Source organism: Ips typographus, linkage group LG3, assembly GCF_016097725.1.
Source record: "Ips typographus isolate SLU linkage group LG3, UJ_Ityp_2.0, whole genome shotgun sequence".
In the NCBI taxonomy this organism is placed as follows: domain Eukaryota; kingdom Metazoa; phylum Arthropoda; class Insecta; order Coleoptera; family Curculionidae; genus Ips; species Ips typographus.
Genome location: NC_138424.1, coordinates 11159303 through 11172117, shown reverse-complemented (window position 1 = coordinate 11172117; position 12815 = coordinate 11159303). Strand labels below are relative to the sequence as shown.

Genomic DNA, 12815 nt, shown 5'->3' with positions numbered 1-12815 from the left:
TTTAAAGAGTCGATTTTTTTAAATGAAACACTCCAATAGACGGTCTGAAATAGTTGGAGTAAATAGCTCTTCAAGATATCAGTAGTTTTTCAAATAATGACAATAAACAGGGAAATTATGATTTATAACATTTTCAGTTTTTACATAAATAATCACATAATCCTTTGAGGTTCTATAAAGGTTTTATATGAAGTAGACTTAAAATTAAATGTGATAAAATCTCTAAAATAAGCGATTGGAACTTACATCTAATTCCGATATAAACCTTACCTTGAGAATATTTTGGATAAACAACCCCCATATACTTTGGTGGGTATATATCCAGGGTGCGTATTCTTGAAACGAGGAAAGGGAGTTATCAAGAGGAAGGTCTGTAGAATGTGACAGGAATCCGACTTGTCAGCAATATTGTCAGCTTCTTCTGAAGAATTCCGTTTGCTGCTTTAAAGAATTAGGGCCCATGATTATTTTATACTTTTTTGATAGTCAATCGATGCAATTCGAGGGGGCCACCCTTTGATTGACACACATTTAAGAAAATTGTGTTAGGAGTACAGTTTTTCCATTATTGGTAACTATTTGCATTGCTTTTCTGACTTTAGGCCAGAACAGATTACAAGAATTAACATGTTTTACTGTACAGCAGGAGTTTAGTGAAAATGTTACAAAGAAAGACAGTTTGCATGAAGACATTACCAAATATAGATTTTTTGAGTCTCCCAATTAATTTTGTAAAGCATCATTTCTGTATTGTCTGTAGAGTTCGAAATGTTATGCAAAATGTCTTCTAGCTCTCTTTGATATGAATTGTCACAACAACTTGTAATGAATACATCTCTTGATCTACTTGGCTTTTATTATCTTTATATTTTCTGGTAAACAATTTCAAAGCCAAAGCTAAATTTTACTTTAGATTTTTGCGTTAGGTTGGGTTAAGATAATGCTGGAGACCAACTAATTTAAGAAATCAATATCTATGGAATACTTAAGTATCTGCTCAAACCAATAACACACAATAAAGGAGTAAACCAACTTGCCAGGAAAGGAAATCACTTTTGGTTTATAATCGCTAGATACATGACAGAAAAAATATTGATATATCTAATAAAGAATCACTCATAACTGTAGGTATCAAAATTATTGGGATGTAATCGGATTGGATGAAATTCAAGTGGATTCTTCCTAGAAAGAGAAGAAGGAATCAAGAGGAAGACTAAAAAGAGATCCAGAACACAAAAGATCGTATTAGTAATAAGAATGTATCACAAAAAACTGAACTATCACATAAAAAGGGGTTGGAAAATTGATCTGTCACAATCAGCGGATTGGATTTTGCATGGAAAGTAGTTCTTCCGCTCTGCATTATGCTCTAAACTCTTATTTGGTGATATGATGAAGCGCTTCCACTAACTCCCTATCAAAGAATCCATTTGAGGAAAACTATGGAAGTGGGGGAATATGCAAAAGCTGTATAATGTAATGTGAACAGTGTGATGAGCTGGTACGGATTAACCTTATCTCAGTGACTGTTTGATTTCAGATAGATTTCCAATCACCAAACCATTATCTAACCAAGTCCCACATTTCTAACACACTTTTAGTGAGTTCCACAGTACCAACAATCTTAAGTAATCAATATGAATGAGTAGTACCGATATTATCGAAGATTTGAGTTCCTAAAACAATGACATGCAAAAAAAATCAGCTAAGAAAAGTAAATGTAATACCCAAGGGTAAACGTACTCGGGAGTGAGCGAAACCGAAAAATGCGAGTAATTACCTTCCAGACAGTTCCAAAAACAATAGCTGAGAGACGATGAGGGCATTAAAAAGCGACCAGGCGCGTTATAAATCATATCTCGGTGAGTTGAAGAAATAGATAGGCATATAAACGCAGGTAGGGCCCAATGGGATATTTGTTTTGCGTTAAACTACCGAGTGGCGCCTGTCTTGGTCGAAAGCCCAGCGTGAGATGGGCCGCCCGCTCGGCCGGTCAATTATCGAAAGTCATTGGATAAGCCACGGTATGCTTATGTTGCCCTTAGTAGTATACGAGAAACACCAGAAAAAGCTAACTACATTGTACTCAAAATTTTGCTAAAACTCTGTGACTAAAGAAGTGAGGAATTGCTGATTATTACCAAAGTCTGTGGATCCTGGTACAGGTATAGTTTTCTACTAAACCTGTAAAAGCTAACAAAAGTAAAAACTCTCAAGAACGATTTGTGGCTTCTAACCAGCAATTTGCTAAAGCTGTCTAAAGTAACTGGATTCTGTTGTAAAAAATGTTTTTAAGGAAAACTGATATTGACTATGGTAGTTTAGAAAAATTAGATATTTCTGAGAATTGTTGAGTTGTTTATATTGAAAAACAGAAAAAAATGGTGAAGAAGATGTTTGATTATCTGGGTTACCTGAGAAACTGTGAAGAACTTCTCGCAATCTATGATATTAATAGGATGTTAGTCTAACGACGTCTAAATAACGTCGTCACGCAATAACGTGTTATTGTTTTTTTACTTATTATATTTTCACGGTCAAGAACCTAAGGAGATTTTAGTATCTAATCTTTCTAATTTTCATGTAAATATCAAGTATTAAATTTAATACAGTTGGTCTTAAGAAGAATTTTAGTTTTTCGAGTACGTTGATGGGTTTAATAAAGAGTTATTACCACACCACATGATCATTTATTTGTATGCTATCAACTTGTTTATGCCAGCAAACGCAAAGTAATTGTTTACTGAACCAACCTATTCCATAATGATTCCAGGCTCATACGCTCTGCTATTTATTATAATAGTATATTCTTCAATGACCGTATAATGATTTTTTAGTTGTTTATCAACTGCTTCCTCTACCATGATCAAAAACCACTTGGTATGAGAAAACCTGGGTGAAAACTACATTACATAACACTTGTCATATCCTCATATAAAGAGTAACTTGGCTTTCTGGTTGTTGGTGCTATTGCCAGATTGGCTGAAATATAAATGATTTGATTGGTTAACACTTATTTCTAATATAGACCAATTATATCAAAATCACGAAAAGGGAGTATGTTATTGACAGATGTAGAAGCATTATTATAAACGAAAATATCCGAATTTTCTTGTCTTATAGGTTTAATAAGCAGTATCTCTGCTGCTGCAGAAGGAAATTCTTAAACACTTACATAATCCGTGAATTAGGTAATGTAAACCAGGAATTTGAACTTTCTAAACATGTTTTACAACCCAGTTTGTGATTTTTTTTTATGCTCGCAAACGGTTAGTTGGGGTTCCTAACCCTATAAAATGTTTATGGATTCCAATCAAGTTCTTTGGAACGTAAAAATTTTACAGTGGATTGTAAAGCAACTTAAACGCGGAAGAAGCGTGAGAATGTTATTAATGTTTCAGTATTTAGTTAAAATTCAATTTTTACAGTACTGAAACCTTAAAAACACTTCACATAAACACTAAAAATAACTTAAAATACAGTGATTTGTCATCGAACTTATTTTTATTTTGCCCTGTTCATTATCTGCCATTATTAATGTAATTATTTTTTTCGGAGATATTACTCATATTAGCAGCCTAAACATTGTACTTGATAATTTTACATAAATAGCACTTAACAGCTTTTGTTCATTCACACTTATGTGGGTTATGGTTTATTTTTATCCTTTCATTTGGTATATGAAATTAATTAATTAATATCTACCAAATCATATTATACAGTCGTTAATGTAATTGCACTTTACCTAATCTGTTACAAACTTCTAACTTTAGTTAAACAAAGTTTGACAAAGTATTGATTATGTATACTGCAGAATTTAAAATTGCATCGTCTTCTAGCAATTTTTTTGCTAGATTGTGCGTGAAAACTATTCAACAACAACTCTTGGTTGAGATGATTTTCATTTAAAAAGAGTAAACACTACTGAAAGGAATTGCTAATCACTGACTGAATTAAAAGAAATGCAGAACATAGAATATAAGAGATGCAGGAATATTGTTGGAAACGATTTTGGCATTTATAAGAAAAGTGAGGATTTTGTCAACTTTTTGAGTAGTAATCACCCAATTAAGTAATTCCAGCTTTTGCACAATAATTGTAGCCTTACAAAAATAAGTTTCTAAAAAAATTTCTAGGAATAGCATCGTTTTTGAGCTTTCATCATTTATTAAATTTCAAAGATATAGATATAGACAGAGAGATATAGACATTAAGTATCACTAAAAATCGTGTTCAAAAGAAAAATACATCATTCTTGTAAATATTCTTAGAAGTAATCTATGAAGAAGCTTTTATTCTCTTTATTTTTGTACCAGCTTATATTCTGGCGAATACGAATATTATAAACTTAAATTTAATATGTAACTAGAGAAATTACAAGAAAACTGACGTAAATTTGATTACTAAACCACATTTTCAAAAAGTCTGGTTTTTGCAAATTTCGTTTAACAACTAGTAGAAGCTGAATTTTGTTTTTATTTTCTTGAAACGTTTCAATTCTAATATAATTGAACTACCTGACTAACACTATAAAGTAGGGCACTATCATGCTGAGAAAACATACCATAAAGTGCTGCTGAGGAATATGATGATTTTTTTGGGTTTTCAGACTTCTGAAGTATTTATGGACTACTATGGAGGATAGAATTGACCAAAAAGACCAAATCTGTAAATAACTGATATTTAAACCTGCCTTAATATAAAATTATCTTCTACAGGGTGGATATTAATGTATTCTGATGGTTTTTAAAACCTATACAGTTTCTAACGAATTGGAGACTCAAAGTCGAATAAAATGATTATCGTTGCTGTTGAAAGTTCTAGAGTGAATTTTTGAATATTTTTTCAGGCAAATGTTCCCGCAAATGAAATTTCGCGTATCCGGTTTAGACCTGAAGGCGAAATACATCCTTTTACTGGACATTGTAGCAGCGGACGACTACCGCTACAAATTCCACAACAGGTGATTAGTATTAACAAAAATGTTAATGCCAAGTTTTCTCGACATTGTTACAGGCGCATGTTTCCTGCTTATAAAGTCCGGGTCTCGGGTTTAGACAAAAAGTCCAAATATATACTTCTGATGGACATCGTTGCAGCCGATGACTGCCGATATAAGTTTCACAACAGGTTAGAACAATTTCCTAGCTCTCTTGTTTTCCTTTTTAAGTTTTTTTCGTGTTCAGTTTCCCTCTCTATATGTTTTTTTTTAAAAAAAAACGCGATTCATTTACTCTAAAACTCAAACACGTGTAATCAAATGGAGAGATAAATAACGCAGACCGGATAAAGTTTCGTTTAAACTCATGACCAAAAAGGAGTGTTAGAGAGCGAAACAAGAGGAAAAGTGCCTTCGGGTGTTTTCGTTTGAAAATGTCCGGAAAATAGCGCGAAAATATTTTCAAAGGAAACGCCCGAGAGTGTTTTTTTGAAAAGCACGAAGCATGCGTTTTGTAGTTTTGTTGAGGCTCCCCCTTTTAATTGTTGTACAATAACGACTTTGACTTAACAGACTGACCAATTGATCAACACGTGTATAGATGGAAAAACTATTACTAAAATAATGTGGTCAATACTAATTAAGGTAATATCCACAAACATAGGAAGTTTACACCTTTGCCTATGATGATTAAATGTTATAAGTAATTCAGGTAGACAGGTAAATTTTTTAAATTAGTTGTAATTATTATAAACACTACAAAGTTTTCAAAACCATCAACGATGAAAAAAGTAATTTTACACAACCCTATGTTGAACGTTTCCAATTTTTTACGAACACCAATGAAAATTACAGATTTTACGTCAATATTAAATTACACGCTTAATAAAAAAATAATACAGTAATTGCATAATCATATTTTAATTATACTTTCATCTGATGGCAAAAAAGTATAATGTTTACTGAAAAAGTCGTGTACCATAATGAGAATGCTTATTAAGTAAATTGGATCAGATTTAAAAATTGTATTTTCTGGCAATGTTTAATCGATAAAAATTAATGAAAATACTGTTGATTTTTAGCAAGTATTACAAATTTTCAGGTTCATATAATTCACTACATTGTCAAGCTCAGAAGTTGTCAGATGGTTCAGAATTAAACCAGTTTTCAGTTCTCTAGCCAGATTATGGTGCTTTAAAATTGGGTTCCTAAATTTCAATACATAGTTGCCAGTTGCATTCTCCAAATACTAATTAAATCTTGTCTGTTCTGTATTTAAATTACAGGTGGATGAAGAACATTTATCTGATATTACTTTATGAAGCTTTAAATGCAGAAAAATTTGAATTTATTATCTTCTGGACTTTAAGACTAATTTTTTGAAATTTTCTATATCCACATTAGCAAACAAGTATTTAAAAACGCTGAAATCAACATTGGTGCACCTCAATGTGTGTGGTATCTTTAAATTTGTATTAAATTGCTTTTGTTATTACAAAAACTTTCCATAAGAGAAGCTTATTTATACCATAATTTGATACTTTTCTCAAAATTTACTTTACTTACTTCATGTTTTTCTAAATAAACTTTTTATTTGCAGTGAAGTAACATAAAAAAAAAGAAATTTTCATTGTCACGCTGACGACTGTATTGTCATTATGACAAGTTACTGCTCTTAAAAGTAGTTTTGACATCTTTACACTGTTCTTGACAACCTGATTTTTACTTGCACTGTACAAGGCTAATTTCTATAAATTACCCACACTTTCATACAATTGTTCTCATTACAATTGTCATTATAAGATAGCCAACATTGTCATAAATGTGACAACCACTGTGTTTGACAATTGACAGTTTATTAATTCAATCGTCAAAATGGTATACAGCCACAAAGAACAGTTTGTTTGGCTTATTTTAGTTGATTATGTAATTACAGTAACTGTTTAATTTTATGATAAAGATAACTTTTATCTTTCAAAAGATTTCATATAGAGGGGTTATATTTAACAAAAATCATCATTCTTCTTGCACACTTCTGTTGTTGATAATATTTTAAGAAAATACAGTTGGAGTCATACACTTTCATATATGGCAAAAATCAAAATATTTTTAAGATTTAAGAGATTTTCTAAGGGCAATAATGCCCATAAAGAATGGGTAAATTATAGTGAATAACTTTGTACAGACTGATCTGTTATTTTACACTCTTCTTTAAATCTTTTCTACTTAATTTTACAAAGAAATTCTAGAAACAAAAGTTGTAAGAATTTGTCTAAATTTTAGAGGATTATAGTAAACTATTTAAAAGTACAAGCTTTGGTATTTTATAATGTATTTTATAACTCAGTATATAATTTTTAGTCAACACATTTTTGTGTTACAAGTTACAGTCGGCTATCTGACAAATGACATGATGTTTTTATAATATGATTCTGTCAGTTTGGTGATATATTTTATGGTTAAATGTAAATATCATTGAGCATTACAATATTACAGTAAGTCTAACAAAATTCCAATTTATACAAAAATTAGTCCCAGAAAACTGTTAAATAATATACAAGGGGTTCCATTATAACAAGAAAACCAAAATTTGTCATGGTTTTATGAGGCTATTAGTAGCTTTCTTAATAGTTTGCTTTAATCTTTTATAACCCTCCCTACAATTTTTCTATTTAATATTTTCTGCAAGAGAATGTAAAGAAGGGGAGCAAAAAAAGCTTTTGCCTTATTAAATACAGGCTGTTTTAGGATGTGGCACATACTAAAATATGTTATTTTACACACTAACTTTATGTTGAAAAGTTCCTATGTTGTCTTTAGGTATTGAGGTCAATAGTTATGCAAAACGCATATTTTGCTAGAAAAAGCTTTCTGAACATTGATCGCTTTTCAGTGATCAATGAATTTAAATTAAATTAAATAGGTAAACTTAAAAGTATTCCAGTTAATTTTAAACGAATTTCGAAAATCCAAAATTTCAAAATTAAAACCTCACCAAAAATAGGATCGCATTAGTGTTTTTGTTTTGTTTGATATTGCAAAGTAAGCTTCTCCCAAAGATAGGATAATTGTAAAATAATATATTGCAGTCTGTGCACTAAAACACCCTGTATAATTGGTTAGTAGGTTTTTATCAACTTACATTTTATTTCAAGTTCTTACATCTTCTGGACTACTTTACTATTACTATTGAAGAGACTAATGATCTTGACTGACTTTACTTAGTAGAGACCTAACAACGATTGCATGACGTTTTCCTTACCCTATTTGTGGGAAAATTTGCCTTGTCACTAACAACTCATTTCCGATCTTTAGTCGATGGATGGTAGCAGGAAAAGCCGACCCCGAAATGCCAAAGAGGATGTACATTCACCCCGATTCGCCCTCAACCGGGGAGCAATGGATGCAGAAAGTCGTTAGTTTCCACAAACTGAAGTTGACCAACAACATCTCGGACAAACACGGCTTTGTAAGTAAATTTTCATTCTTAATAATATATTCATTGCTGTCGTATAAGAAAAGCGAGAGAACAGTCGAGTTTTCCCGTTCGCAATTTTCACTCTTCGGTTTTCTTATCGCGAACCACTCGAGCCGCCGCGAAAACATCCCCTCCTGAAGGCATTAGCATATTTAAATATTTAAATATAGGAAATGCAGGGAAAGGGGCTGCTCAATCGCATTATACATGATAGTGGAGCAAAACCCCGCAAGGGGATGGGTTTCCCTCTTTTAAGGGATGACGCGGTATTGCGTTCGCGTCCTTTGGGGGCAACGAAAACGATCTTTAATCTCCGAATGCATATTTTCTTTCTGTATTTACAGTTAGTTCATATTTTTGTTTTTTTTTTTTTATTTCTCCACTTAATTGAAAGTTGTTCCAAGTTTAGTTAAACTGCTGCAAACGTTTAGTAACCAATAATTCCAATGGTGAAAAACAGATAAAAGATGATCATTTTTAGAAGATTTTGTACAATTATTATTCTCTTTTTTCTTCTATTCGAAGAATTTACAGAAATCGGTAAATTATCGAGAATTTTTTCTTACCTTTCTTTTTACCATCATCAGAACATGAGACCTGAATCATTGTCTTCAAATTTAATTTACACAAATACATTCAAAACAGCATATTATTTTGTGGAATACATTTTTATTAACGAAATACTAAGAAATTATTAAGGGCCAGTACTTTTCCTTGTGGATAAATTTAATCTGAAGATAATTTCTATAGAATTGCATTTAGATTCCAAAAAGTATGGCTTTGCCACAATTCAGGAAATGGAATATTGGACGAGTGATTTTGGCATGTTAAAGTCATATCAAACCAAAAAAATGATAGTTTCCAGACTCTAAAACACCTTTTCCACGTAGAAAAGTTTGAAATTTTCATTCAAATCAACGTTGCCAAAAAGCCATTTTGGCAACATGAAATAGCTCAAGAAGCTTTTAATTCGTGTGGTTGGACGACCACTTTGACTAAGTGAATTAGCTATGACAGGCTTATAGTCACCTGACAGCGGTCAGAACTCATTAAACAATTCCTTAAAACTGTAGAATGTCAAATAATCGCGTATCCTGGATGAATCACGCCGCAAATTGTAAAACGCGAAATCGCAACTCTGTGGAGTTGAATTTGGCAGTTGTGACGTTAAATGACAGTTTAAGGCGTTAAATTTGACAGTTGTGTTACTTCACAACGTCGCTTATAGTCACGCGAATCTTGTTATAACTATTAAAACTGATTCAGGAGTGAAATAGTGAAAACAGTATTCCCTTGTATTTACACCTCAATAGAGTCCCAAATTTTTGAGGCTGACACTTCCATATGTTTCTTACGTCACCTGACAGCTGTCAACTATCAAAACTCATTCAGCGCTAACATAAAATTGGAATACGCAGATTAGGTATTTCTTTGATAAATCAGCTGTCAAAAATCAGGCATCTCTAAGAAATCACACTGCACATTGTATTTATAGTTCTATAGAGCGAAATTTGACAGTTGTGACGTTAAGTGACGTATCAACATGTTTCTAACTGAATTGAATAATAACTTGAATTTAGCTCCATGGAGCTGTAAAAACAACTTAAAGTGTAATTCTTTAAAGAAACACATCTATTTGACATTTTATACTTTCAGGTTACTGGTGAGTGAGTTTTGACAGTTATGACATCTGTCACGTGACGAAAGCAACGTATTAGGATGTTCCTTAACGTCTCAACTGTGAAATTTGGCCTTTGGTTCCTCCAAGAAACACATCTATACTTGGCATTTTATAATTTCCAAATTCCATTGCCTGAATGGTTGCATTTGTTGTGTATTTATTAGCCTTTTTTCATAATTTTCTTGAATTCTCTTAAAATTTCTTAAACTCACTTCTCATTTTCTTTAAAAATGAATTTTTGAGAATTTTCCGTATCTAAATGAGTCATATCCTCAATCTAGCAAGAAACTTATGCAAAAAGTAATGTCAACATGACGAAATTACAAGCAAAAATTGGCAATTTTGTATTTTTAACATCACCACTCACCAGGACGACCATAAATCCATTTTTTGTTACTATCGATTTTTTAATTTTTCTTTAATTAATGTTTTCTTTTTAAGAGTCATTAATAAGCAAAAATATATACGTATACAAATAAATAAATACAAAAATAAGTACGTTATGTACAAACTAAAAATAATGTTCAACTTATCGATATCATTGATGATTATCGGGGGTAATTGCACAAGTGCATAAAAATTACCGATAATTTTGCATGAAAACTTGTTATCTCTTAACTGCATGAGTTTGTTTTCATATTTTTTTGGCGAAAGAGTCCGACACCGAAGGTGGAGGGCTTTTTTAGAAAAAAATATGAAAATGACCGAATGCAGTTTGCAAAGATAACAAGTTTGAACGCAGAATTATCAGGTCATTTTTAAGGCACGAATGTAATTTTGGGGAATATTTCCCGAATAAAGAAAATGTTTTGGTTTTGCTGCAACTATAGATTGCTCAATGGAGCTCAATGAGCAAGTTCCAAACCGTTTATTAATTTTTGTTGACATCGCGTTTGACATTTTTTGGTTATAAAAAGTCAAAAAACTGCGCAAGGACAACAATTAGTGTACTAGCAATAGGCTCTACAACAATGCAGTCGTTATAGATACGTACAGTGCAATTATCGAAATGCAATTATCACTTTAGAATGCAATTATCGCTGTCATTCTGGTGAAAATGCACTGCTCATATGGGACATTTAACACATGAGGGAAATATTCATGATAAACACTAGTGTCAAACCAATAGTCAACTGACTTAAAATGAAATTTTGAGGGAATATCCCCAAATAATCCTCGAAAATAATTCTAATTTAAGCAAAATAAAGCTCCAAACATTATTCCACTTAAATCATATTGTTATTGAAACATGCACTTGTTTAATATCTAAAATATACCAAAACTATGTATTGTAAAAATTATGGAAATAGATATTTTTCTGATTCTGTCAAATTCATAGATTATCTTGATTATGAATCTACATGGTTTATAACTGTAGAGTCCGGACTTCTAGAAATTTTGCTTTTTGTAAATAATAAAAGCAACCAACCTGTAACATCTAATCTGAACGATTTATGCAAAAACGCGTCATTTGACAGGTTTTTGCTTTTTTCTTCGTTTTGTGCTTATTTTAGTTTTTTGTGCTTATTTACTGCTATTTTTGTATGGTTTCACTAGTTTTTTACAAAACAAGCTTTTCAAGTTTTTAAAAATAAACTAAACTAATAACTGCTTTGACAAAAAATTGCTATATTGAGATATTGAAAGCTTCTGAACGACAAAAACATGTTGCAAAATGCATAAGTATCAATTTACAAATTTAAACTGACCAAAAAATTTCCAAATACTCCTGAAGAGGTCTAAAAAAATGTAAAAACATTGCAAAACCCTATAAAACATCTAAAATGCCCTGCAAAGCTTAGAAAGCAGCCTAGAAGCTTCTAAAAGCTTTTAGAACAGTCTAACAGCTTCCAAATGCTTTTCAATTTATGTAGAAACTCTCAAAAGCTTTCGTATGATTCTAAAGCAGTTTAATAGCTTCCAAAAGTTTCTAAAACCGTCTACAAAGTTTCAAATGTCTTAAAGGCAGTCCAGAACCTTCAAGACTCTTTAAACTGCCCAAACACCTTCCAAATGCTCCTAAAGTAATCTAAAAAGGTTTTAAAACACTACAGAAACTTCAAAATATATCTAAAGTGTTCCAAATCAGTCTAGAAGCTTCCAAAAGCTTTTAGAACACTCTAAAAGTTTCCAAATAATCTTTAACTAGTCTAGAAGTTCTCAAAAAAATTCAAGGCAGTCTAAAAGCTTCCGTATGTTTCTAAAGCAATTTAAAAGCTTTCAAAACTTGAAATTCACATGTCTTAAAAGCAATCCAGAACCATCGATGCTCCTAAAGTAGTCTAAAAAGATTTCAAAACACTGCAGAAACTCCAAAATGCTTCTAAAGCAGTCGGAAGTCTTTCAAAACAGTCTAGAAGCTTTCAAAATCATTTAGAAGAATCTAAAAGATTCCAAACGATTTTCAACTAATCTAGAAGCTCCCAGAAGATATTAAAGCAGTTTAGAAGCTTCCAAGAATTTTGTGAACCGTGTAAGAGATTCCAAATGCCTCTAAAGCATTCCAGAACCTTCAATATGGTGTTTAAACAGTCCAAAAACCTTCCAAATGCTCTCAAGTAGTTCAAAACACTTTTGAAAGTTTTCAAAACAGTCTAAAATCTTCCGTTGCAGCAAGCAACTTGAAATCTTCAAAAAATTTCTAGAAGTTGAACTCAAAAAAATGTTGCATCTCTGAAAGAGTTTTGTTCTTTTTTACAGATTTTTATGCTTCTTTG

At 31.8% G+C, this 12815-nt stretch overlaps 1 protein-coding gene across 4 annotated transcripts in view; it reads left to right on the top strand.

Annotated features, from left to right (window-relative positions):
• The window catches only part of bi (T-box transcription factor bifid), a 104211-nt gene that overhangs the window by 34565 nt on the left and 56831 nt on the right, over window positions 1–12815 (top strand). For 2 of the 4 annotated variants that reach the window (XM_081974647.1, XM_081974649.1), the window contains exons 4-5: window positions 5017–5130; window positions 8255–8408. In XM_081974647.1, the coding sequence (XP_081830773.1) occupies window positions 5017–5130; window positions 8255–8408 (268 nt within the window). Of the gene's footprint in view, window positions 1–4849; window positions 4964–5016; window positions 5131–8254; window positions 8409–12815 lie in introns of all 4 variants that reach the window. The other 2 variants (XM_081974646.1, XM_081974648.1) reach the window with 1 other exon arrangement.